Source organism: Dermacentor andersoni, chromosome 8 (assembly GCF_023375885.2).
Source record: "Dermacentor andersoni chromosome 8, qqDerAnde1_hic_scaffold, whole genome shotgun sequence".
NCBI classification, from domain to species: Eukaryota; Metazoa; Arthropoda; class Arachnida; order Ixodida; family Ixodidae; genus Dermacentor; species Dermacentor andersoni.
Genome location: NC_092821.1, coordinates 11,688,451 through 11,715,846, shown reverse-complemented (window position 1 = coordinate 11,715,846; position 27,396 = coordinate 11,688,451). Strand labels below are relative to the sequence as shown.

General features: G+C 45.1%; 1 protein-coding gene across 3 annotated transcripts in view; it reads left to right on the top strand.

The window, feature by feature from the left end:
• LOC126526600 (uncharacterized transporter YutK-like) overlaps positions 1-27,396 on the top strand; it is a 169,893-nt gene that overhangs the window by 80,760 nt on the left and 61,737 nt on the right. For 2 of the 3 annotated variants that reach the window (XM_055068336.2, XM_055068334.2), the window contains exons 3-5: positions 4,266-4,391; positions 8,554-8,678; positions 21,520-21,688. In XM_055068336.2, the coding sequence (XP_054924311.1) occupies positions 4,266-4,391; positions 8,554-8,678; positions 21,520-21,688 (420 nt within the window). The remainder of the gene's footprint in view (positions 1-4,265; positions 4,392-8,553; positions 8,679-21,519; positions 21,689-27,396) is intronic. The other variant, XM_055068335.2, reaches the window with a different exon arrangement.

Sequence of the window (27,396 nt, the reverse complement as noted above, 5' to 3'; positions counted from 1 at the left end):
ACGCGGTCTAATCAAATATATGGAAAACGCAAAATCGTTTCTCGGAGATAACCCCTGGACCTATTTTAAAGACATTTCTTTTATTTGACAGAAAAAGTTAAATTCTAGTGACTGCTTGAAGAGGAATTTCGATTTACGGGCGCAATTTGGTTACAAGAATTTTCAAAAATTCGGAAGACTGAAACAAATAGAAGCACGAAGTTTACAAATAAATAGGTCTCCATCAAGAAGAGATATCGCGGTTCTGTAAATGGCATCCAATAGATCATTGAGAGCGGACAAATTTGGTATGTCACTTTGTATCTTACAAGAATTTTTGAGTTTGGGCACAACGGTTCTGCGAAAGCTGTATTTCCATATTACAAGATTTCTTAAGATTCAATGTAACATCGAATTTCTCCGCTTTAGAGGTACTATTAGATGCAATTCACAGAATTGTGGTATACTTTCTCGTTTTTGAGTTACATAGTTCTAAATTTTACAGTTTTGTTTGCCAAATTTAAATAAAAAATTTGCGAACTAAATCAAAAATTCGAAACCAACAGTGACTAGATATAAAGTTTTTCTTTTAAATACAAGATAACAGGCCAAATTGGCCGCATTGGTTGCCGAGAAAAACGAATAGTCCTCTTACATAAATTTAAGTAGGAGCACCCGAGGTCAAGCCCGGGTGTTCGGGTGTCAGCACTAGCGATAAAAAATTGGAGGACGCTTAAGCTTCGCCTTCAAGAGTGGAACGCGATAGCGTTATCGCACCCCGTTCGCACCGCCCACTCGTTCGCTCGGTATGCTCTTGAGTCACACAAAGACATAGTTTTTATAAGCAACGCTTCTAAGTCCACAGCACCACTTCTTTCTAATTATTTGTTCCAGGAGCATCACGCAGACGCATGACTCCTCGCCAGCAGCACGGCGCACATCGCAGGGGACGCTTTCCCACCAGACGCGCTACGGCGCAGCGATCACGTCAGAGGCGTCCCGCATCGGACGCTGCACCTAGGAATCGCGGTGTGAGCGGAAAGAGAAGCCGCATCGCCTAAACACGACGGTTCGAGTGACGCGCGCTGGAAGGTCGAAGGGGAAAGAGCGAGAAAACTTATTAAACGCAAGGGTATTGGGGCATCCTCGCACCGGTCCCAGCACGGCCCCAATGCCCTCAAACGAGACGAAGGAGAGGTGGATGAATGTATGGATGTTATGAGCGTCCCCTTTGGAACGGGGCGGTGGGTTGCGCCACCAAGCTCTTGCTATTATACTGCTTAATGTCCTACCTAGGTGGAAACAATAAAAAAATACAAAAGCACTATGAACTACCACAACCAAATTTTCTGATCCCCTATTGCGAGCTGTGCTTTTGTACGTCTCTGTTTTTTGTCGTTTGCCTACTTTTCTTCCACCAATCGTCCAATCGCCTACTACTAATCCCTACTGCGGACATGTTTGCTTTACCACTGCTCCCGCTGAACCCAAGGGCTTCAAGGAGGCCAGTAGTGCCTAAATCGACCGCTGGGTAGACGTCTTCACATTCTAATAAAATATGCTCCGTCGTTTCCCTAGCCTTACCGCAACAAGCACATGCTTCTACCTTCTTATATCTCGCTTTATAGGTGCGTATTCTAAGGCATCCCGAACTCGCTTCGAAAAGTAATGAGCTTCCCTTCGAGTTATCATAAATGGTTTGTTTTCTGATTTCGTTTTTTCCTCTTAAGTAGTTACTCATGGCAGGTTTCTTTTCCATTGCCGCCACCCATGAAATTATTTCTCGCTCTCTGACTTTCCGCTTGACCTTCTTTGTTGATGTCTTGTCCACCCTACAGGCCGCATACTTGCTGGTACGCTTCCTAGTTCTTTTCCTCCACTGTGAATCAATGTTTTTCCTGTACAGATACCTGAACACTCTCCCAGCCGTTTCACTTTCTTTCATATTCCTCAGCCGTTCTTCATACTCAATTTTACTGCGAGCTTCCCTCATTTCAAAACTAGTCCAGCCCACATCACCCTGCACAGCTTCATTTGTAGACTTCCCGTGGGCGCCAGTGCGAGGCGTCCCACTGACCTTTGCTTCCCATCGAGTCCTGATTCTACCCCTTATTTCAAGTAAACAACGGCATTTCCAAAAGTAAGTCCTGGAACCATTACACCTTTCCACATACCTCGGAGGACCTCGTACCTATTGTATCCCCATAGCTCTCTGTGCTTCATTGTGGCTGCATTTCTCTTCCCCTTTACTGTTGTGGCGTTTTCCTGTGTTTCAATATATCCATTGCCTTCGTTTATCCATATACCAAGGTATTTATATTCTGTTACCCGAGGTATTTCTTGGCGCTGTATCTCCACTGTCTGTTCACTGTTTTCATTGAATACCATAACACCTGATTTTCTAACACTAAATTTCAAACCTAAATTGTTGCCTTCCTGTCCACATATATTAGACAGACGTTGCAAATCACTTTGCTTGTTAGCTAGCAACACAATGTAGTCCACATAAAATAAACTTTGGAGTTGCTGCTCTACTACTGTACCCGCCTATTTCTATGAGAGATTAAACCCGATATTACTTCCTTCTAGCGCCCTCTCCATCCTCACCATGTACATCATAAACAGCAGCAGTCCTTTGTTGATATGAACTTTCTCCTCGCTCCTCATCCCTTCCCATTCGACGCAAACGCTATTTTCTAGGTAAATCTCTCTCAAAAGCTGTAGACAATCGTTACCTAAGCCTTCCCCTGCCAGAATATTCCACAAAATGTTGCGGTCTACTTTGTCGTAGGCTCCTGTAATGTCTAAAAAGGCCACATACAATGGTCTGCTTTCTGCTTTTGATATTTCAATACACTGAGTAAGAACAAACAAGCTATCATCCAAACGCCTACCTATTCTGAAGCCATTCTGAAGCTCTCCCAAAATGCCATTATTCTCTGTCCATGCTTGAAGCTTTAATTTGATTGCCTGCATTACTAGCCTGTATATTACCGATGAAGCGGTCGAGTGGCGTGCCACCTGTCGGGGCAGCGCCGTACATTGGCACAGGGACACTGACGGCCGGTCACACACACTGCTTCTCCGTCTTCCCGCAGCTCTTTGTCCTTGAAATCGACGTTGGATATGTGATAAAAACATGCATAGGCGCGCAATGTCTCTAAAAAGGCCTTCATTGCAAAGCCACTTCTTCCTCGTCGTGTGGCCAGCGGTACGGGAAGGCTGGACGATAGCGCCCTTATTTGCCTCAGAGATTTTACGGCTTGCCTGTCGCTGTTCTATCTCAGACGCCATACATTTATTTCTTTGCTTCTGGCGCGACAAGTGCGCGGCTCACTTCCGATTGGTGATCGTTCACCGGCTGGCGCTGAAGATGGGGCTGGCACCCACTCGTGCAATTGCCGCGCATTGTTGCCGCTTTTGGTGAATCTTGTGGGTGGTTACAGCATCGCTCGCCGCGCACGCCCTCACACACGCGTTTCTCTCTCTAGTGTAGAAGTACATGTAGGGGGCATCGTAATTGTCGGTGAATCTTTTGTGTCTTTATTCTGTAAAAGAAATGATGTGCACTGTATAGCATCCCAAACGGAGCCAGAGACTCAACTTTCTATTGGAATAATTATGTCTCTCCCGAATAGTAACACAAATAGAGTTTTGAAAGTGCAACTGGTGAGTGTAAACTAATTTCAGTGTTTTTCTTGAGTGTTCCCCTAGGGAAATTTGGAGCGTACCTTGTGATATCTCCAGGAATTCAATGCAAGCGCATTAGCCAGTGGTAAATCTTGGAGTCTTAAGTGCTAAACCCTGTAAAATAAACCTTCGCATTGTTTGCTTTTGTAAAAGCTGGCACCCATTTATGTTACTTATGTTTTTCTTATTGACCGCATAATTTCGACCATGAAAAGCAAGAGCAGCTGTGCAATTCAAATGCGGAATGTGTTTTGTTTCTAAAAAAGTGTCTCAAATTATGAAATTTCGGTAATCTTGGATGTGCTTTTCTTTCTGTACGAGTATGTTACTTGTCTATGTATGTTAAGACTAATTCGCAACTGAAGACCTTCTTTATTCAGTAACTAGTGTCCTGCATTGCTACTTTTTGAAATTGAGTAATAAATAGTCTCCTCAGTTATTTTCTGGATTCTACTCAGAACCGTGACTTAAATGCATTAGCTGTGTAAGTCCTGAATGTCCGCCTAATGCTAAAATGATAAATATCTGCGGAGCTCGAGCTGTCCCCTTCCGTAGAATCTTGCCCGTCATTTCACTGATGCCTTGCGTGCACGCAGACGCAGTCGTCGCTGATGATCAGTCCGTATCTACCGGCTCTGACGAAAGCCGAGCTGCACAGTGTCCTCACCAGCGGCTTTTCAAACATCAGCGGGAGTTTGCTCGCCCCCTTCGTTGGCTTCGGGGTGCGCGCTTGGTCTTTTCTAGATCATCAAGCGCTAGTACAGAGCTGATCTTGTGTCTGTGTGTGAAGAAAACAACACTCGGGTGAGAATGTCAGGTAAAAAATAGCCCTTCACTAAGCTGACACTTAGCAATCAAAAATAATAAACTTACAAGATGGCGCGAAACTAACGCCGAGGAAGTTGTCTGTGCAGTCTATCTCTCAGAATCGCCAGCGAGAGGCAAAATTTAGCCCAGATTGCACCATGCGGAAAGCGGTGCCTTTTGTGCTCGTGATACGTGGACGATCGCGTTATGGCTTTTGTCCTTTACACAACGATGCCAAAGCAATCCTCGCATGTTTACAAATATATAAGTGATAATAGTATGTTATGTTTACTTTGCGAGCGATTTTGGCATGCAGCCCCCACACCGAACTGAAAGACTTTTCACGCGACAAGCTGTAACGCACATCCGTAGACAACACGTAATAATGCGTCCGCACTGAGCAAAACTAAGGTACTACAAACAGCTCTGAAATATGAACCACAACTGTGTCAGTAGAACTTTTTGAATATCCTCGTAAACAGCGTAACAATTTCAAGTAAGATGCAACTTTAGATATTGAGTTTGTTGTCTTGAGACGTTCTAGCAGATGTAGTTTACGGAAGAGCAATATGGGGAAAACAAGGGAAATACGGGAGATGGAAATTCAAGACGATAAGCAAAACGAGAACAAGGTGAAATTAGGAGCCAACGTTTCGACAAGTGGACTTGTCTTCTTCAAGGCAACGTATGCATTCCTCGCCACAGTATATATAGGTGGGTTTCTTCTAAAGCGGAGAGGGTGTAAGGCGAGAAGGTGTGGCAACGAGGGAAGGTCTGTTAGCGTATCAAATTGAGAGTAAGGGAATGCTGTGCACAAGTCCAAGTCCAGGGTCACCCCCCCATTCCCGGGTCTGTCAACGCGCGCGTGTTGGTCTGCGTGTCAACGGCGTCTCACACGCCGGCTGAAAAAAGATCGAAAGGAAAGGAAAAAAAAAGAGAAAAAAAGGGGGATATACGCCAAGAAATCAAACTAAGTGTGCTTGCCTATAGCTTGAAATTTAGCATAGCGAATAGATTCTAAAGCTCCCTTTTAAACGTTTATGCCTATTGGTTGCAATGTCTTGAACTTATGGATAAGGTATGATTCTCTTTATTTTCTTTCTCGTTCAGAACGGAAATTTGACTGTAAGATGTAGAGTTTAAGTTCATGAAAGTTATGACCTGGTTGGTTGAAATGCTCGGCGACGGCTTCGGGAAGCTTTTTTTCTGTGTCCGCGCGGTGTCCATTTAATATGACGTTCATTGATTGTCCTGTTTCACCGATATATTGTTTTTTACAGAAGGAACACTCCAGCATATAAATCATATCCGCACTTGTGCAAGTGAAGATAGATTTGACTTCATGTGTATGACTATTTGCGGTGCTTTTAATTTTAATGTCACTTTGAAGGTGCCTGCAGGTTTTGCACCTGGGACGACAACATGCTTTTATTACGGGGGAATGCTGTTGGCTGACTTTTGCGTGTACTAAAATGTCTTTAATGTTCCTGTTTCAGCGATAGGTAACGCTAGGTACATCCGGGAACGCTTTTTTCAGACGCTCGTTACTTGATAATATTGGGTGGTATTTTCTTAAGACGTTGTTTATGTATGGGAGTGCATTAGAATATCTTGTTATAAAGGCCAGCGGTCTGTCAGGTTCTAGTCTGGGCTGTTTCTTCGCCAGTCTCGACTTTCTCTCGAATTTTGACGAGGCATCATAAGCTCTATCTAGGGCAACTTGGGGATATTTCCTTTCTGCTAGCGTTGTTCTAAGGTCATTTAGGTGGTGGATATAAAGGTGATCTTCGCTGCAGATTCTTCTTATTCGTTTCGCTTTTCCGACAAAAATTCCGTGCTTTCAATATCGCGAGTGATGACTGTTGTAGTCTAAATATTGCTGGCTATCTGTAGGCTTCCGGTAAAGTGTCGTTCTCAGTTTTCCGTTATATATGTAGACCGTCGTGTCCAGGAAGTTGATCTGACTAGGAGAGTCGTAAACAGTAAATTTAATACTCGGGTGAAAGCGATTCAAATGGCTAATTAAGTCGGTTATGGCGCTTGTGCCGTCTTCCCATATTATAAATATGTCGTCAATGTAATGAAGATAGGTGTGGGGTTTTAAAGGTAGGATTTCAACAGATCGGCTTCAAGCTGTCCCATGAAGATGTTGGCATACGTGGGAGCGAATGGCATACCCATGCTATTGCCGAAAGTTTGCAGGTAATACTACCTGCAAGGTAGCAGGGTAGCAAGTAGCAAGGTAGCACTACCTGCAAACTTTCGGCACTAGCATGGCTAGGCGATTAGCTCCTACGTATGCGAACATCTTCGTGGGACAGCTTGAAGCGGACCTGTTCAAATCCTACCCTTTAAAACCCCACACCTATCTTCGTTACATTGACGACATATATATAATATGGGAACACGGCACAAGTGCCTTAACAGACTTAATTAGGCATTTCAGTCGCTTTCACCGGAGTATTAAATTTACTGCTCATCAGTCCCCTAGTCAGATCAGCTTCCAGGACACTACGGTCTACATAGATAACGGAAAACTGAGAACGACACATTGCCGGAAGCCTACAGATAGCCAGCCATATTTAGACTACAACAGTCATCACCCCCGACATTGCAAGCAAGGAATTTTTGTCGGGAAAGCGAAACGAATAAGAAGAATCTGCAGCGAAGATCGCGATTACATCCACCGCCTAAATGACCTTAAAACAACGCTAGCAGAAAGGAATATCCCCAAGTTGCTCTCGATAGAGCTTATGATGCCGCGTCATAATTGGAGAGACCGTCGGAACTGGCGAAGAAACAGCCCACACTAGAATCTGACCGACCGATGGCCTTTATACCAAAATATTCTAATGCACTCCCAAGCATTAACAACATCATAAGAAAATACCACCCAATATTATCAAGTAACGAGAATCTGAGAAAAGCGTTCCCGGATGTACCTAGGGTTACCTATCGCCGACACAGGAGCATTAAAGACATGTTAGTGCACGCAAAAGTCAGCCAACAGCATTCCCCCGAAATAAAAGCATGTTGTCGCCCCAGGTACAAAACCTGCAGGCACCTTGAAAGTGACATTAAAATTAAAAGCACCGCAAATAATTATACACATGAAGGCAAATCTAGCTTCAATTGTACAAGTTCGGTTGGGATTTATATGCTCGAATGTTCCTACCGTAAAAAACAACATATCGTTGAAACAGGACAATCAATGAACGTCAGATTAAACGGACACCGCGCGGACACAGCTAAAATGCTTCCGAAAGCCGTCGCCGAGCATTTCAACCAAGCAGGTCATAACTTTGATGAACTTAAACTCTACATCTTACAGTCAAATTTCCGTTCTAAGCGAAAAAGAAATTGCAGAGAATCATACCTTATCCATATGTTCAAGACAATGCAACCAATAGGCATAAACGTTTCAAAGGGAGCTTTAGAATCTATTCGCTATGCTAAATTTCAAGCTATAGGCAAGTAAACTTAGTTTGATTTCTTGGGCTATTCCCCCCCCCCCCCTTGTTTTCCCCTTTTTTTCCTTTCCTTTCCTTTTTTTTTTTTTTTCAGCCGTCGTGGCACACGCAGTTGACACGCAGGCTAACAGACGTGCGTTGGCAGACCGGAGGGGGGGGATAGGGGCGGGGGGGGGGGGGGGTGTGACCCTGGCCTTGGACTAGTGCACAGCATTCCCTTACTCTCAATTTGACACGCTAACACACCTTCCCTCGTTGCCACACCCTCTCGCCTTACACCTTCTCCCCTTTAGAAGAACCACACCTATATATACCGTGGCGAGGAAAGGATAAGTCGCCTTGAAGAAGACAAGTCCACTTGTCCAAACGTTGGCTCCTGCTTTCACCTTGTTCTCGTTTTGCAACAGCAATATGTGTTTTTGTTGGAGAGTTATGAATTTGGTAACTTCGAGCTCGCATTTGTGTGAAATTTCTCTATTTCGGACAATAAATAAGAGACCCTTTTATGTCTTGCACTACATCTGCTTGCTTCTCTGTTTTGCATGCAACAATCTTCATTCGAATCGGTCAACTGGTGCGCCATCGCTTGAAATGCTTCACTGTGCAGCTGAGCGCCGACTTCCTGCTGACCGCATGCCTGATGAGTGTGCCCTCGTCGCTGCTGTGTTCCAAGCTCTTCTACCCGGAGAAAGAGCAGCCGCTGCCTTACGCCAGCCTCGACATGCTTGCCTGGTGCGGCACCGCTAAGCTCACCCGCACATTCAGCCACTGAGGTGCACGTGTCTCCACGCGCACCTTTCAATTGCGCTGCTAAGTTTATTCATTATTTTAGGCGGTATAGTATGGTTAATGATTTCTGGCGCATTGTTGTACATTTTCTCCTGCATGAATGAATTCAGTAAACGGTAGTTTGTACAGGGTTGTGCTGCGCAACTCCTAAAGAACCTCTAAAGTCTACGTCCGGGAACCGTTGCATCAAAATAGGACAGCGTAGTGGGTATAAAACGCTTGTGTATAAAACACGCCTCATGCCAAGCGTGTAGCAATTACACGTTTCCCCAGTGGGAGAAGGTTTTCTATAGATGATGATCGGCACAGTAACTACACTGGAAGCAATGCTATAGGAAGGTTGAATTTTATTTAGAAAATGTGCGGATGAATAAGTGCAAGACAGATCATTTCACAAGTTTGAGCGACGACTAAAAGGAACAGCTTCTCATTCTTGCACAACGTCATCCTGTAGGAGGAGCGCAGCTTGCACGTAAAATTCGGTAATTCGCAACCTCGCCTATCCTTAATGACCCCTGATTACAGGACATTGCCAAGAAATGCATTAAAAGGAAAGATAACAAAAAGGCAAGTCGCTCATCGCAGGTCCATTTTGGCGATGAAATCTCATCACAGCCCACATTTTGATGGGCACTATACTTAGTGATTAATTAACGGTGGTTTCACGTCCCCAAACACCATATGGGCTATGACAGGCACCGTAGCGGAGAGCTCTGGATTATTGCTACCGCCTGGGGTTAGTTAACGTAGATCTCAATCTAATTGAATTTGGCAGATCTTACAGATCGGACTCAATACGTTGAAATAAATGGTAACAAATCTAACCAATTAAAAATAACCTCAGGCGTTCCACAGGGATTCGCTTTAGGGCCACTTCTTTTTCTAGTTTACATAAATGATATTGCTCACACATAAGTAACGACATAACCATCCGTTTATTTGCAGACGATTGTTTAATATATCGTAAAATCAATAGCCAAAATGATCAGGCGTCACTTAGTCAAGCCCTTAAAGCTGCAGAAGTCTGGGCCGCAAAAAGTAAAATGAAAATTAACGAATCTAAATCAGTCAGGCTCAGAGTTAAAAACAAAACAAAGCATGTTATTGAGTGTAATTATGAGATGAACTCAACAATTCTAACCGAAGCTGAAACGATAATATACCTAGGTTTAACAATTTCGGAAGACTTAAGTTGGAAATCACACATAGAAAGTATTTGTGGAGCTGCAGAAAAAAGTTATGGTTCCTTCGCCGAAAATTAAAGCAAGCAACCACACCCGTCAAACTACTTGCATATTTAACTTACATTAGACCGACGTTAGAGTATGCCAGTGTCATTTGGGATTCGTTTCAATCAGGAATAATAAATCGCATTGAGAAGATAAAGAGAAAATCTGCAAGGTTCATTCTTTCCCGGTATTATCGTACTGACTCTGTTTCCGAAATGCTTCGATTGCTTGATTTGCCTCCACTGGCTCAACGGCGGAAGTTGGCTAGACTTAAATTTCCTTTTTTGGTAATAAAAGGCCACTTCAATATTGAAACCACACCCTATCTTGCTCGAAGGCAGGCTAGAAACGTCAGGTCAAGCAATCATTGCATGCTCTCAATTCCTAAAGCATATCTGGACATGTACGCTTATTCATTTTTTTCCGCGAACGATTAAGGAATGGAGCAGTTTGCCGGAGTCTGTTTTGCAGTCGTGTAGCATTAAAATCTTTGAGGAACGCGTTAAACACCTTTTATGAAATTGAATCTTAGTAGTGTCGTGCAAACGTTGTTACACTATTCAAGAAATACATACAATAGTCTTTCTTTTATACTGCTTCCGATATATCTGTCACAATGTTACTAACATGTATTTCTTAGCTAAATTATTGTATCTGTATTTAGTTATTTGTTTTGCATTTTATTTCCAACATTCATTGCTTCATGTACTATTTACGTTTGTAAGGTGTTTACATATTTTGCGCTATGTGCAAACGTGCTGTACCCACCCTGTTACGGCCACGGCCGTCAACAGTACTTGAAAAGAAATAAAATAAAAGTACACAAGCGCTTTTGCGTTCCAACGTCCATCGAACTGCGGCCGGCGTGGCCTATGCTGCGTCAACCCGCCACTTTGTGCTCAGCAACAAAATGCCATTGCCCCTGCGCGGCACGTTCAGTGGGTGCCCTCTTCTCGTGACACGTGCTAATGCGAAAATAACCACAGCCTGGAAATAAGAAACGCTTTCACCAATCGCTGATATTGTCACGTGGCCACGAGAGGGACAGGAATGATGATCACCAACCAGACGAAACAGACGATGTATTGAGACTAACCTAAGTTTCGGCCATACTAGTTGTACCGGCCATATCTTCTGCACAGTAACCACGGTCACATTCAACCTTGTATCTCTGCCGGTTCCATTTTTGTTGGAGGTGCTGGGCTTTACACAAGACGGAGCTCCGCAGCGGCCTTGTCCTGGGTTGTCCTACGATTCTAACATACGACCACGCCACTGGGTTAAGCACGGCATGAGCACCCGGCTCACCCGCGCCGTCAGCATCCGCGACCCCGCAACCGTCAGTCGTCTTGACCCATTCGCTGGACCCCGGCACCTTCTTTTGGTAACGGCACCGAAAAAGTGGACATCGAAGTATGACTTGGCATATACGAACGCATCGCTGCACACAACCGATGGTACCCGACATTGATGCTCGTAAATCTTCTTTTCTACCTCCAGGGACCAGCACGCACCTGGTATGGCACATGAAGAGTTGACCAGCTGGGACGTATGCAAGCAAAAACTTCGCGACCTCAACGGCAAGCTCGCTGGTTGCAAGTGCGCCGCTGCGAGATACCTATTCTGTCGGGCTCAGACGGCTACCGAGTTTTACGTTGCGTACATCCTTGATGTCCTAGCTCTTTGCCGTCGCGTCGACGCCAGTATGCCCGAGGCTGACAAAGTGAGGGACATACTGAAAGGCACCTGCCATGATGCGTTTACCTTGCTCGTCTTTAAAAAATTCTCAACGGTAGACGAACTTACCCGTGTGTGCAGACGTTTCGAAGACGCAAAGAGCCGTCGCATTGCCGGACAGTTCGTGCGGCTTCCCAACACCGCCGCTAAGTCGTCATGTTAAGACGCTCACTCGGCCCTTCGATCCTCCACTACAGATAGCGTTGTCCGAATTGTGTGGCACGAAATCGAGGCTGCGTCGCCAGCTTCATTCGCGCACCCTTCTGACGATAGGCAATCGACGATCTTCCTGATCCACGCCGTTGTCGGCGAAGAAGTGGCCAACGCAGGGATTCAACGCGTGTGCTCTATAACACGCCTTCCGTTTAGCCCTGCCCCTCTTCATCAACCTCCACCGACGTTCTGACGCTATCGAAATCCGGCCCAATGGTGAACCCTGGACGACAAGCCCATATGCTTTCATTATAACGTCGTGGGCACAATTGTCGCTATTGCAGTTAGCGTCAGCCCTCATTTTCCCGCTCCACGTTCTACAACCGCCACAATGACAATCAGCGCCAGCCAAATGACCCGACATACCATGAGCGCGGCCCTTCTGCGTCCATAAGACGCTCGATCCGTGGGCGTCGCCGCACGATCGTCGGTCCCACTGGACCCTGCTACGTCGTTTTTCATCGCCTCACCCTTCTGTACGCTCATCGCCGGAAAGCTGATGGATGCAGCTCCCGGAGGTGACGCTGCATTCGACTCTCGACCTGCAAATCCTCTCATTACCTTGCCGACAGATCTGACTTACCTTGCCGAGATCTGATGGTGACTATGTCGTCACTCCCTGTGTCACTGCCTTGCTTTCCAACGGCGTGTCTTTTCCTCACACCATAGTGACCGTATCGGCTAACAAAACTTACCTTCCGCTCCTCAATTTCGGATTCTGCCCTCAGTTACTACCCAAAGGGGTCTCTCTCACGTGTCTGTTGCCATCGTACGAGTACGACCTTTCTTCCCTCTCGCCTCTTCCGTCTTCCTCCAACTCTCCCGCCGCCTGTAATTCTCATTCCGCCACGTCGCCTCCAGCGCATGACAACATTACCAAGATGGTAGCCCTGGACCTTACTCCCACTCAAATCAACGATCCTCGTCATCTGCTCACATCTTATTCTGACATATTTTACCATGACGATCGGCCTTTGGGACAAACCTCTCAACTTCAGCATCGCATACATACCGGCAATGCACCGCCAACTCACAGACGGCCCTATCGCGTGTAGCACGCTGAGCGCCGGGTAATACAACTGGAGGTTGATAAGGTGCTTACCAAGGGCATTATTGAACCATCGTCGAGGCCGTGTACTTCTCCTGTTGTCTTGCTAAAAAGAATGACAACCCGTCGCCATTCTGCGTAGGTTACCGCCATCTAAACAAGACAACAAAGAAGGATGTCTATCCACTGCCCCACATAGACGGTGCATTGAATTGCCTACACGATGCGACGTATTTTTCAAGGATAGACCTGCGCTCCCGTTACTAGCAGATTGGCGTTGATGACATGGACCGGCAGACAATCGCATTTGTTACGCCAGATGGTCTTTATTAGTTTTGCAACGCTTTGTGCAAAGTTTGTGCAGTGGCTTGCGCAACGCTCCAGCCACCTTCTAGCACACGATAGAGACGCTCTTGCATAGCTTTAAGTGGTCTATATGCCTTTGCTGCTATATGCAATGCCCTATTAACTCGAGCGTACCGGAATCTTGGAAGAACGCCAACATAATCCTAATACATAAGAAAGGAGACGCAGAAGACTTGGAATATTATAGACTGATCCGATTACTGTCCATTGCCTATAAAGTATTTACTGAGGTAATCGCAAATAGAATCAGGAACACCTTAGACTTCTGTCAACCAAAGGACCAGGCACGATTTTGTAAAGACTACTAAAGAACAGACCATATTCACACTATCGATCAGGTGATAGAGAAATGTGCGGAATATAACCAACCCTTATATATAGCTTTCATTCATTACTAGAAAGCGTTTGATTCAGTCGAAACCTCAGCTGTCATGCAGGCATTACGGAATCAGGGTGTAAACGAGCTATATGTTAATATACTGAATAATATCTAGAGCGGCTCCACAGCCACTGTATTGCTCCATAGAAGAAAGCAACAAAATCCTAATAAAGAAGGGCGTTAGGCAGGGAGATACGAGCTCTCTAATGCTACTCACCGCCTGTTTACAGGAGGTATTCAGAGACCTGGATTGGGAAAAATTGGGTATAAGAGTGAAGGGAGAATGCCTTAACAACTTGCGATTTGCTGACGATATTGCCTTGCTTAGTAACTCAGGGCACCAATTGCAATGCATGCTCACTGACCTGGAGAGGCAAAGCAGAGGGGTGGTTCTGAAAATTAATCTACAGAAAACTAAAGTAATGTTTAACAGTCGCGGAAGAGAACAGCAGTTTACAATAGGTAGCGTGGCACTGGAAGTGGTAAGGGAATACATCTGCTTAGGGCAGGTAGTGACCGCGAATCCGGATCATGAGACTGAAATAATCAGAAGAATAAGAATTGGCTGTTGTGCGTTTGGAAGGCATTCTTAGATCATAAACAGCTGGTTGCCATTATCCCTCAAAAGAAAAGTGTATTACAGCTGTGTCTTACCAGTACTCACCTACGGGGCAGAAACCTGGAGGCTTACGAAAAGGGTTCTACTTAAATTGAGGACGACGCAACGAGATATGGAAAGAATGACAGGTGTAACGTTAAGGGATAAGAAAAGAGCAGATTGGGTGAGGGAACAAACGCGAGTTAATGATATCTTAGTTGAAACCAAGAAAAAGAAATCGGCATGGGCAGGACACGTAATGAGGAGGGAAGGTAACCGATGGTCATTAAGGGTTACGGACTGGATTCCAAGAGATGGGAAGCGTAGCAGGCGGTGGCAGAAAGTTAGGTGGGCGGATGAGATGAAGTTTGCAGGGACAACATGGCCACAATTAGCTCATGACCGGTGTAGTTGGAGAAGTATGGGAGAGGCCTTTGCCCTGAAGTGGGCGTAGCCAGGCTGATGATGGTGACCTGGACGACATCGACTTCATCATCATCATCATCAGCCTGGCTACGCCCACTTCAGGGCAAAGGCCTCTCCCATACTTCTCCAACTACACCGGTCATGAGCTAATTGTGGCCATGTTGTCCCTGCAAACTTCTTAATCTCATCCGCCCACCTAACTTTCTGCCGCCCTCTGCTACCCTTCCCTTTCCTTGGAATCCATTCCGTAACTCTTAATGACAATCGGTTATCTTCCCTCCTAATTACGTGTCCTGCCCATGCCGATTTCTTTTTCTTGGTTTCAACTAAGATATCATTAACTCGCGTTTGTTCCCTCACCCAATCTGCTCTTTTCTTATCCCTTAACGTTACACCTATCATTCTTTCCATATCTCGTTGCGTCGTCCTCAATTTAAGTAGAACCCTTTTCGTAAGCCTCCAGGTTTCTGCCCCGTAGGTGAGTACTGGTAAGACACAGCTGTAATACACTTTTCTTTTGAGGGATAATGGCAACCAGCTGTTTATGATCTAAGAATGCCTTCCAAACGCACCCCAGCCAATTCTTATTCTTCTGATTATTTCAGTCTCATGATCCGGATCATGATCCGGATCCCCTGAGTTACTAAGCAAGGCAATATCATTAGCGAATCGCAAGTTACTGAGGTATTCTCCATTAACTCTTATCCCCAATTTTTCCCAATCCAGATCTCTGAATACCTCCTATAAGCACGCGGTGAATAGCATCGGAGATATCGTATCTCCCTGCCTGACGCCTTTCTTTATTGGGATGTTGTTGCTTTCTTTATGGAGGACTACGGTGGCTGTGGAGCCGCTATAGATATCTTTCAGTATTTTTACATACGGCTCGTCTACACCCTGATTCCGCAATGCCTCCATGACTGCTGAGGTTTCGACTGAATCAAACGCTTTCTCGTATTCAATGCAAGCTATATATAATGGTTGGTTATACTCCGCACATTTTCTATCACCTGATTGATAGTGTGAATATGGTCTATTGTTGAGTAGCCTTTACGGAATCCTGCCTGGTCCTTTGGTTGACGGAAGTCTAAGGTGTTCCTGATTCTACTTGCAATTACCTTAGTAAATACTTTGTAGGCAACGTACAGTAAGCTGGTCCGTCAATAATTTTTCAAGTCTTTGGCGTCCCCTTTCTTATGGATTAGGACTATGTTAGCGTTTTTCCAAGATTCCGGTACGCTCGAAGTCATGAGGCATTGCGTATACAGGGTGGCTAGTTTTTCTAGAACAATCTGCCCACCATCCTTCAACAAATCTGCTCTTACCTGATCCTCCCCAGCTGCCTTCCCCCTTTGCATAGCTCCCAAGGCTTTCTTTACTTCTTCCGGCGTTACCTGTGGGATTTCGAACTCCTCTAGACTATTATCTCTTCCATTATCGTCGTGGGTGCCACTGGTACTGTATAAATCTCTATAGAACTCCTCAGCCACTTGAACTATCTCATCCATATTAGTAATGATATTGCCTGCTTTGTCTCTTAACGCATACATCTGATTCTTGCCACTTCCTAGGTTCTTCTTCACTGCTTTTAGGCTTCCTCCGTTCCTGAGAGCATGTTAAATTCTATCCATATTATACTTCCTGATGTCAGCTGTCTCACGCTGGTTGATTAACTTCGGAAGTTCTGCCAGTTCTATTCTAGCTGTAGGGTTAGAGGCTTTCATACATTGGCGTTTCTTGATCAGATCTTTCGTCTCCTGCGATAGCTTAGTGGTATCCGGTCTAGCGGAATTGCCACCGACTTCTATTGTACACTCCTTAATGATGCCCACAAGATTGTCTTTCATTGCTTCAACACTAAGGTCCTCTTCCTGAGTTAAAGCCGAATACCTGTTCTGTAGCTTGATCTGGAATTCCTCTATTTTCCCTCTTACCGCTAACTCATTTATCGGCTTCTTATGTACCAGTTTTTTCCGTTCCCTCCTCAGGTCTAGGCTAATTCGAGTTCTTACCATCCTATGGTCTCTGCAGCACACCTTGCTGAGCACGTCCACATCTTGTATGATGCCAGGGTTAGCGCAGAGTATGAAGTCTATTTCATTTCTAGTCTCGCCGTTTCGGCTCCTCGACGTCCACTTTCGACTATCCCGCTTGCGGAAGAAGGTATTCATTATCCGCATATTATTCTGTTCCGCAAACTCTACTAATAGCTCTCCCCTGCTATTCCTAGTGCCTATGCCATATTCCCCCACTGCCTTGTCTCCAGCCTGCTTCTTGCCTACCTTGGCATTGAAGCCGCCCATCAGTATACTGTATTTTGTTTTGATTTTACCCATCGCCGATTCCACGTCTTCATAGAAGCTTTCGACTTCCTGGTTATCATGACTGGATGTAGGGGCGTAGACCTGTACAACCTTCATTTTGTACCTCTTATTAAGTTTTACAACAAGACCTGCCACCCTCTCGTTAATGCTATATAATTCCTGTATGTTACCAGCAATATTCTTATTAATCAGGAATCCGACTGCTAGTTCTTGTCTGTCCGCTAAGCCCCGGTAGCACAGGACGTGCCCGCTTTTTAGCACTGTATATTCTTCTTTTGGCCTCCTAACTTCACTGAGCTCTATTATATCCCATTTATAGCCCTATAATTCCTGCAATAGCACTGCTAGACTCGCCTCACTAGATAATGTTCTAGCGTTAAACGTTCCCAGGTTCATATTCCAATGGCGGCCTGTCCGGACGTCGACTTGTTCGCGCGGAACTTCGCAACACACCTCGAACGCTTTTCGTCTATTCTTTCGGTCTTTCGTGCTGCTGGGCTGCAAATTGGTCGCCATTAAATTACTATGCTGGGTCATCTCGTCGACTCATCAGGCGTCCGCCCCGATCCGGTAAATGTTCGTGGTGTTCTAGATTTTCCTGTGCCGACCTGTGCCTAAGACGGGCGCAGTTTTGTAGTCTTGTGCTCTTATTTCTGTCGATTTGTCAGAAATTTTGCGTACATTGCTGAGCCTGTGGCTGAACTTCTGAAGAAAGGCGCCCCCTTTTCATGGGGTCCTGACCCACCTGCTGCCTTCCAACGCCTTGTCACCCTGTTCGCTACTCCAACAATTCGTGCTCACTTCGACCCATTTGCCCCAATAGTGGTCCGTAAAGATGGTAGTGGCTATGGAATCGGCGCGGCTATGGCTCAGTGTCAACGTGGGCGTGACAAAGTTATTGCGTACGCAAGTCGCCTGCTTTCACACGCTGAGCGCCGTTACTCCATTACAGAGCGCGAGTGCCTCCCACTTGTCTAGGCAGTGAGCGAATTCCGGCCGTACTTATACGGTCGACCTTTCAGTGTTACTACGGACCAATGACGCCCTCTATTGCCTCTCGACGCTTAAGGTTCCAAGGGTTGTCTAGGTCGTTGGTCTCTACACAGTAGTGTACAAGTGCAGTAGGCTACACCAGGATGCCGATTGTTTGTCTCGGCACCCCGTTGATGCTCCAGACTCCAGTGATGCAACCGATGGAATATTCATGCTATTCACCTTCCACCACATCGGCGAGGAGCAAGCACGCGATACATCCTTGCGCGACTTCATCAGGCGCCTCCGTTCTGATCTGTCAGACCCCTCGTTTAGCGTGTTCCTCGTTTTGGACCGCTTCTAATGCCGCCGAAATATGCGCACAGAAGAAAATGAACTGCTAATAATCGTTATTTCACATCTCCGCGCAACTGTACTCCCGCAACTCCATGATGTCCCCCCCGCTGGCCAACTGGGTGTTTCCAGGACCTACGACCGTGTCCGGCGTCTGTACTCTACCGTACCTTGCGACGTTATGTCCGTGCTTGCGAACCATGGCAACGTCGTAAGAAGCATACTTTGCTTCCGGCTGGAACCCTTCAGCCAATCGATATACCCGCCGAACCGTTTTATTATGCTGACCTCAACCTGTTGGGCCCTTTCCCTATATCCAGAGCTCGATGTAAGTACATCGCCGTTGCAACGGATTAATCAACCGGCTATGTCGTCACACGAGCCATCCAGACCAGTTGTGCTACCGACGTCACAGACTTCCTGCTCCAAGACGCCATCATAACCACGAAGCGCCTTGCCAGCTTTTCAGAGACCGGGGCCGCTACTTTTTATCTCGGGTTATTGTTAGATCTATGTCGCTTTTGTGCCTTGAAGCACAAGTTCACGACAGCACACCACCCTCATACAAACAACCTCACTGAACGCCTGAACCGAACACTTTCAGATATGCTCTCGATGTGTGGCTCCTCAGATCACGGCGACTGGGACACTGCCCTTTCATTTGCGATGTTCGACTACAACTCATCACGTCACGACACCGCTCTCTAATCCCACTTCTTTCTCCTCTTTGGTCTCGACCCGACATTGCTTTCGACACAGGAAAGACAGAAGTCTCTTTATGACAGCAGTCGCCGTGATGCCCAGTTCTCTGCCAGCGACCTCGTCTTCCTTTGGACTCCTTCACGACGTGTGGGCCTATCGGAAAAAAACTGTTCTAAAGTTCATTGTCTGTCTGTCTGTCCCCGTATTCTGGCCCTTACTGAGTCATCCGACAGCCCGGTGATCTGACTTATGAAGTAAGTCCAGCCGGTGTTTCCCATTCGTCCACGTCAACTGATATCGTCCACGTGGGTCATCTCAAGCCATATCACGAAGCCACCGTCTAGAAGACGCCGGGTCGGCGCTTTCGCCGCCGCGGTTTATGTCATGGTGCCACGAGAGGGACAAAGACGACGATCACTAACCAGACGAAAGAGATGACGTAGTGTGGCTAACCTAAGGCTCTGCCATACTGGTTGTACCGGCCATATCTTCTGCAGAGTAAACACGGTCCCACTTAACCTTGTATTTTTGCCCGTTTCAATGTCTATCGTTCGCGTGATTTTTACAGCCCCACGGTGTGAGCTGGTTATTTGATCTCTCATGGCCGAACGGGCTAAGTAATCTTGGCAACATATTGCTGACGGGCACCGCTTTGGACGCTCAGCCCCATGTAGAGCCATGTGACAATTTAAAGAATCCCATCCCCTGCTGCGTCCTTCATACCCTAGTGAGCTGTATCGGTACATTTAACACTTGAAACTCGCAATGCCTCAGTGAATTCTGGGAATATTGGCGATGTAAGTCAGTTTCGCTTAGCCATGCAGGACAGTTCCTGGTGGCTAGTGCTTTCTTCACCACATCACTCTGGCCTTGCCAAAGAAACTGACATATGCCGTGGGAGCACGTAGCTGCTGCTATGACAAGTGACACCGTCGCCTCAGAAGAACGAAGGTGGGCAAAGCCGAACATTTTGCAGGAGGTTTTTGCTAAAAGTTGTTGTTAACATTTGACAGTCCCTTTTGGTAAGATTAAGGACGGTAGTTACAATGAACGAATTTCATAATAGATACATCCGATTCCTTTTTATGTCACTTACTGTCACGCCTGGTCAATGCTGTCGATAATTTGGCTGGAGCACCGCTTTTACAATGCAAGAAGAGCGAAAACAAAGCGTAACCAAAATGGTCTCATTATAGATATTTCGGCCTAGGTGCTCATTGCGGCGAGATAATAACGCTGCGACGATTTGCAAGAAAGGATAGTCTAAAACATATACGTGAATTTTCCGCAAGAATATAAGGTGCCCAAGAAAGACAGACACGAGCAATGTGGGGACGAAATGTCAAAGCAACAACAATAACAATATTCTAGGCGCGTTGCAACGTCTAAAACTGACAGCCTACACTTGGTTACCTATGGATCCAAGAAGAAATAAATATATATTGGCTCAGTTTATGGTTTGAGGCTTCACTATTCTGAGCAACATAGCAGTGCGTTTATAAACGACCTGTCGTGGACAGTTGGCAGTGGCGAAGCTGAATTTCGGTAAATCATCGTACAGCGCCGCAGGCGCTTTTACTCATCTACCAATAAATGATATTTCTCTGATGGATACAATCCGTGAGTTAGCGCTCGAGATATCACACGACATGACAAAAATACGACAAATGGAAATGGTCTCGTGTTTCTCGCTGGGCTGTAGGAAATACTTGTTTGGTTGCTATTGCCATACAGTTACTTAGTGCCAAAGGTGGCTCCATTTAGAGGAGCCACGAGCCGAGGGAAATAGAGTGATGGTATCGACACCACTCAATATCTGCAATTTTTCAAATTAACATTGCTTTTCATTTATTTGTGAAAAATGAAAAAGGGTTGTCGTACTCGGGGAAATCCCTCGCGTTCCCGCTCTAGTGATATGGGAAATTTGGTGAGATGGCTATGTTTTGCATAGATTGGTTTCTTCATGCAACGTTCACCGACTATATCTTGCCATCAAGCCATCGAGTCTCTGGTCGGTCAGTCTCACAAAACATGTGCTAAAAACTTAACAGTGCACATCTAATGAGCAAGCCCTCAGCCCTGCTTTACAAAACCGATGTGATTATTGAAAAATGCTGAAATCCACCTTTAGTAACAAACAATTTTTACACAGAAAGTAGAACCAAAATGAGATATATGTTGCGTAATCCGGCTTCCTAACGCCGTTCTGATTACGATGACTTGATGAATGGCAAAGTCACCGTACAGATTACTAAGGTGCCGAGAAAGCTTTACAGAAAGTTAGACCACACGTGGCTTTATTTTGACACGGTTTTATGGAGGGTGAAGTAGACGCTGTGGGCTCGCACAACTTTGTAGCTGCCCGCTGGCTCGCGGAGTAGGCTCTTAGCCTCAAAATTTGATGCCGCTCGTTGAACGAAGGGTTTCCTCGTTCAGCCAGGAGGCGTCGATGCTGGAAGCGTGCGTGGTGGGCTGCCGCCGAGCTGTGCGCGTGGTGGGCAACATTGTGGCCCTGTCCATCTCTTTCCTGGGCTGCATCAAGACATGCGAGAGTCTTCTTGCCTCGCTCAGCGACAGCGCCGGTCTGGGTGACGTCACGCTCGAGGTACACCAGTATATCTTTGCCAAAGTCGTTATCGACGAACTGGGCGATCTTGCATACATGTTGTTGGATTCTTTGAAGTTCCTCCATTAAGTACTATAATTGTACGATTAATATTGCCTAGCTTATTATCGCAACAGTTTACCTTCGCCATGTTATATCTTTGCTGGGATCTGTGATATCACTGAAGGTATCGCCACAGTACTGCGGCACAATGTCGGCAGCATATTTGCCCATTCTCTGATCACGACCCGGGTGGCCGTTTCTCGCAAAAGCCTGCTATGATTGATCGCTAAGACAAACAGTTTGATGAGTGCACCTACACTATTCTCATCCACACAAATTCTTCAAAATCTCACAATGAACCAATGGCAATATCTCGTATTCACTAAGACTGTATTTTTATCATGTTGTTTGCCTCGTTAGCATGAAGTGAGTGCTGCTGTGTTTTTCTTTTCTTCATCCAAATAACTCTCCTCTACTTAATTTGCATATTTAATTTTCGTCGATGCACTGACTCTGCACTGTTGCTTCTCTACTAGAGAGGAATCGGTCATGAATTTCTCGAAATTTCATGGCCGAACAATTATTATTATTATTATTATTATTATTGTTATTATTGATAGTAGTCACCCTGGACTGCTCTCTGCGAGGCGACAAGTAGAGACGCACGCGCACTAGCGTGCCTGGGGTAGCTGAGTGCTGCAGTAGTCTTGCGGAGAAAGAAAAAAAAAAGCGGTGCGCGTGCTTACTGGTCGACAAGGGGAGGACGTCGTCCACGTCCCGCAGCGACCGCCGTCGTAGCTGCCAGCTTGTCGCCTCGCAGAGAGCAGTCCAGAGTGACTACTATGACGAGCAGGGGGGCGAGGCAGGCACTATTACGTTGAGCGGCAGCCCGCAGCAAGTAGAGACAAGCTGGCAGCTACGACGGCGGGTGCTACGGGACGTGGACGACGTCCTCCCCTTGTCGACCAGTAAGCACGCGCACCGCTTTTTTTTTTCCGCAAACTACTATCAGCACTCAGCTACACCGGGCACGCTAGTGCGCGTGCGTCTCTACTTGCTGCGGGCTGCCGCTCAACGTAAAAGTGCCTGCCTCATCCCCCTGCTCGTCATAGTAGTCACTCTGGACTGCTCTCTGCGAGGCGACACAAGCTGCTAGTTCCAGTGACAGTTACGGCGCGCCAATAACGATTTCTGCGCTTCACCTTGGAAGCGATACTACCTGCGCGGGTTTCGACAAGAATTCCTTCAATGAACAGTTTTCCCCTTCTAACGCCTGTATTGTAGATTAGTTTCCCGGCGGTTGTACATTAGCATATTTTTATATTGTATAACTAGTTTTCTAGTACAATGGGAAAAGATGACAGCTGCATTTCCTGTCATAAGGCTCTGCCTACTGATGGAAAAATAATGACGTGTGCTCAATGCAAATATTCGTATCATCTAGGACAGTCATGTTCTGGAATAGCAGCTAACACTTTCACTACAACGGGGAATGCTAAGAGAGATGCGTGGGTCGGTAAAACGTGCAGAAGTAACAATAAACTAAACAGCGGCACAGAGACTGAACTTGAGGAAAACAGTGGTTCTGAGTCTTCACTGTTGGATGAGCTAAAGGAAATCAGAAAAAGTTTGCAATCGTTGCCGATTCTTCATAAGAAGGTTGACTCTCTCCTATTGCTGCAGGAAGAGTTCACGGCTGTGTCGAAATCAGTTAAGGAACTAGAAGGATCGGTGTCGTTTTTGTCAGAGAAGTACGATTCTGTTTTGAAACAACAACAGATCATTCAGGAACGTCAAATGTCTGATTGCCCTGAACTGGAAGCTCTGAAAACAACGGTGTTAAGAAAGGCAGTAGTAATACAAAAGCTAGGAGAAAACCAAAATTAAAGTGAGCAGTACAGCAGACTAAAGAACCTTGAGATCCACGGTTTGCCAGTGAAAAGTAATGAAAGCCTAACACAAACAATCGCACAAATCGCAGCAAATCTGGACCTCTCAGGGTTTTCGTCTGACGATATTGCAGCCGTACACCGCTTAAAAGTCAAAATCAGTGGTACACCTGTGGTCTGGGTGCGCTTTAAATCTATAATTTGGAAGGAAAAATGGCTTGAAGCGCGGGGAAAGCTGAAGAAACTACGTGAAAGTGCATCATTTCCAAAGATCTACTTCAATGATAACTTGACCAAAGTTAACGGTGATCTCTTCTGGAAAGCGAGAACGAAGGCAAAGGAGGAGGGTTATCGGTTTTGTTGGACGAAAGGAGGCAAGATCTTCGTGAAAAAGAATGTAACAGCGTCTTTGTACGATTTGGTAAACAAGGAGAACTGGAAAACATTGCTTAGCCAACATGCCTTTTTTATTCAGTGAACTACCGGACTTCAATTCACTTAAACAAGAATTTCCGTGCAGTTCTGATGACGATGTTACCATTGTGAGCGTTAATATTCGAAGTCTGCATAAATACTGGGACGAATTTCAATTTCTGGCTGAATCGGCAGTTAACCTTGTAGACGTATTTGTGATTACAGAAATGAACGTTTCCCAGGCTTGCCTTGATACGTTTACCTTGCAGGGCTTTTCCGCACATTTTGTCGCACGAAGCGGGCGTCGTGGCGGAGGCAGTGCTCTTTATGTAAACGACAACTGCGAAGTTTCTTCTGTTGATGCTTCTTTTGTACATGCCGAATCTATGATGGTCAAAATTTGCGAGAGGTCATTTTCTGTCCATATCTTATCGATTTATCGACCACCCTCATGCCGCCTTTCACGGTTTCTTGTTGAGTTTGAAGAAGCTCTGCGGTAGCGGAGCTCAGCGGACCAATTTTGCTTGATCGGAGACTTGAATATCAATATTTTATGCCCTGAAAAAGTGACTGTTTGTGATTACTTCTCTACGTTGTCCGCTTATGGTCTGGAATGCACAATTGCAGCTCCTACTAGAGCGCAATTAGTTAATAATAGCCTAGTGCAATCTTGTTTATATCACATAGCGGTCAGAGCTCCCAGCTGTTCATTTAGGTCATGTACTATTCTACAACGGATGGCGGACCATTATTTTGTAGCATGCCGTCTTGTTTTACCAGACGCGTCTGGAACGTCATCGGTGGAAACTGGATCTGGACAGCGTAAATGCCTTGCCCCTACTGTTAATCAATCCAAGCTAGATAACCTTATCGCTTCGTTTGACTGGGTATCCTTCACAAAAGAAGATTCTTCGGGCAAAGTATATGAAAGGTTCTGTATGCAAATGAAACATTTTGAATTACGTTGCACACGGCTGATAGCTAAGCCGATAAGAAAGAGTCACTGCTGGATGGACACGGAAATCCTTGCTTCCATTTCGTATCGAGGCAACTTGTGGAAACGCTGCAAAAGAAATCCCAGAAACCAAAGACTGCGATTAGAATTCAAGTGGGCAAGAAATAGAGTTGTTGCTCTTCTGCGTGCCGCCAAACGCTGTTACTTCTTTTATAAATTCCAACAATCTTCAGATAATGTAAACAAAACTTGACCTTTGGTAAATCATCTCAGAGGAGTGAGTTCCAATAACCGGTCTATTTTCGGTGCTTTTCAACAACCTCCCACAGATGTGGCTGATGCTTTCAACAGGCACTTTGTTAAAGCGTCCCAAAAGGCCATCTCTTCATATACAAACACTCCGCCGTTAGGGCATTCCGTATCTGCGTCGGCTTTCCTTCCGAGAATTTTGAAGGGTGATTTGGAAGAAATTATTTTCAGTTTCCGTCCTAACAAGCCCACTGGATATGATGAAATTTCTTCACACCATCAGAAAGAACTTCAATGCGCTGTCAGATATTATCCTGCATATACTGAATGGTTTTTTGGAAGGCGGCGAAATATCAGAATGCTTAAAAACTGCAGCTGTTGTACCACTACACAAGTCAGGGAAGAAAGATAGTATTGAAAACTATCGGCCAATTTCAATATTGCCGATCATTGCGCAGGTCTGAGAAAAATTTCTTTTCCACACTATGTCTTCTTAACAAATTTTCTATCCTGACCAATCTACAGTTTGGCTTTATTTCAGGGCGTGGTACTGTGCACTGCTTGAGGAATTTTCAGATGAACTGTTCTCGGCATTCGATCAGAATCTTTTCACATGTGCGCTATTTTTAGGTGTATCGAAAGCGTTTGACACCCTGAATCATCAAATCTTGTTAAGTAAACTGCATTTTTGGGGATTTCGTGGGCCTTTTTACAAAGTTCTCGAAAATTACTTGAGCAACAGATTTCAGGTGGTCTCTACCGATGATAAGGGCGTATTTAGTTCTAAGCTGTCGGTAAAAGCTGAGGTTCCTCAGGGGTCCATTTTGTCGCCATTGTTCTTTAATATCTTCGTTAACGACTTCCCTTTGGCAATTTCGAAATGTTCAGTATTCCAGTATGCTGACGACACTGTATTATTAGCGAAACACCTTTCTTATAAAACGTCCACCGATATGTTGCAAAATGATGTTTACAAGGCAATGCTTTGTTCTCTAATAATGGAATTGTTGTAAATGCCCAAAAAACAAACCTTGTTTGTTTTCGCTCCCCACTTAAGACTACTGTTATTAACATTTAGTAAAGCAATGAAGGGTCTAGTTGGTGAACGTTCATGGTTGTTTTGCGCTCAGTTTTACACAGACGATATTAAGGAAGGACAGGACGCGGACGGACGTAGCGCAAGTCATTATTAGCGCAAGTCATGTTATTAACATGCCTCTCTACTTGCATGAGTCAGGCTGTGTTCATTGTAAATGTGCGCCTATTTCATACGTGGATTGTGTGAAATATCTCGGAATCTTTTTCGATAGTAATTTGTCTTGGCAACATCACTTATCACTTATTTGTTCTAAACTGAGGTCAGTAGCGTGGCTGTTCTTAATATCAAAAGTATTGCACCCTTGTCTGTAAAAAAGATTATAGCACATGCACTAGGTTACAGTGTGTTGAGGTACGGCATTACAGTCTTTGGCTTTTGTTCTCATCGTTGGAGATGCAGGGTAGACCGGATTATAAAAAAACATTCTGAAAAATGTTGCATACAATTCCCCAATAGTAACATCTGCTAATACCTTCCGTGAACTTGGTCTACCGAACTTCCATTCATTACTTATAGAAACAGTTGTCGTTAAACATTTCTGGAATTCCGCTTTCAAACAAAAAAGTGCCGCCACAAGGGAGCTTGGAAAACATGTCCGTTATGTAGTTCCGCGTTCAGCCACAAGGTATGGCGCGGCCAGACGCTGTGCTTATGTGCCTGACATATTTAACAAATTGCCAGAAGAAATTTTTAACGCGACATCAAAAAGCACGCTGAAACACTTTTTAAAGCAGCTAGAGTAAAATTACCCTTTTACATATTTTTTTGCATGGCAACATTTACCTCTTCAACTTTAGTTTTATGTAGATAACCAAATGTTATCTTTTTCTTTTGAATTTTTTGCCATTCGTTTTTTTTTCTTTTTTTTTTCATGTCTCATGAATTTATGTATATTTTGTTGCCTTGTCTATCATATTCATTGGCACGGTCCTACAAGCCAACTAAGGCTTATACCGGCCTGCTTGTGTTGTTTTGTATATTGTGTGGCAATAAATATTATTATTATTATTATTGTTATTATTATTATTATTAATATTATTATTATTATTATTATTATTATTATTATTATTATTGCATTGCGCGTGAGCGCCACACCAGA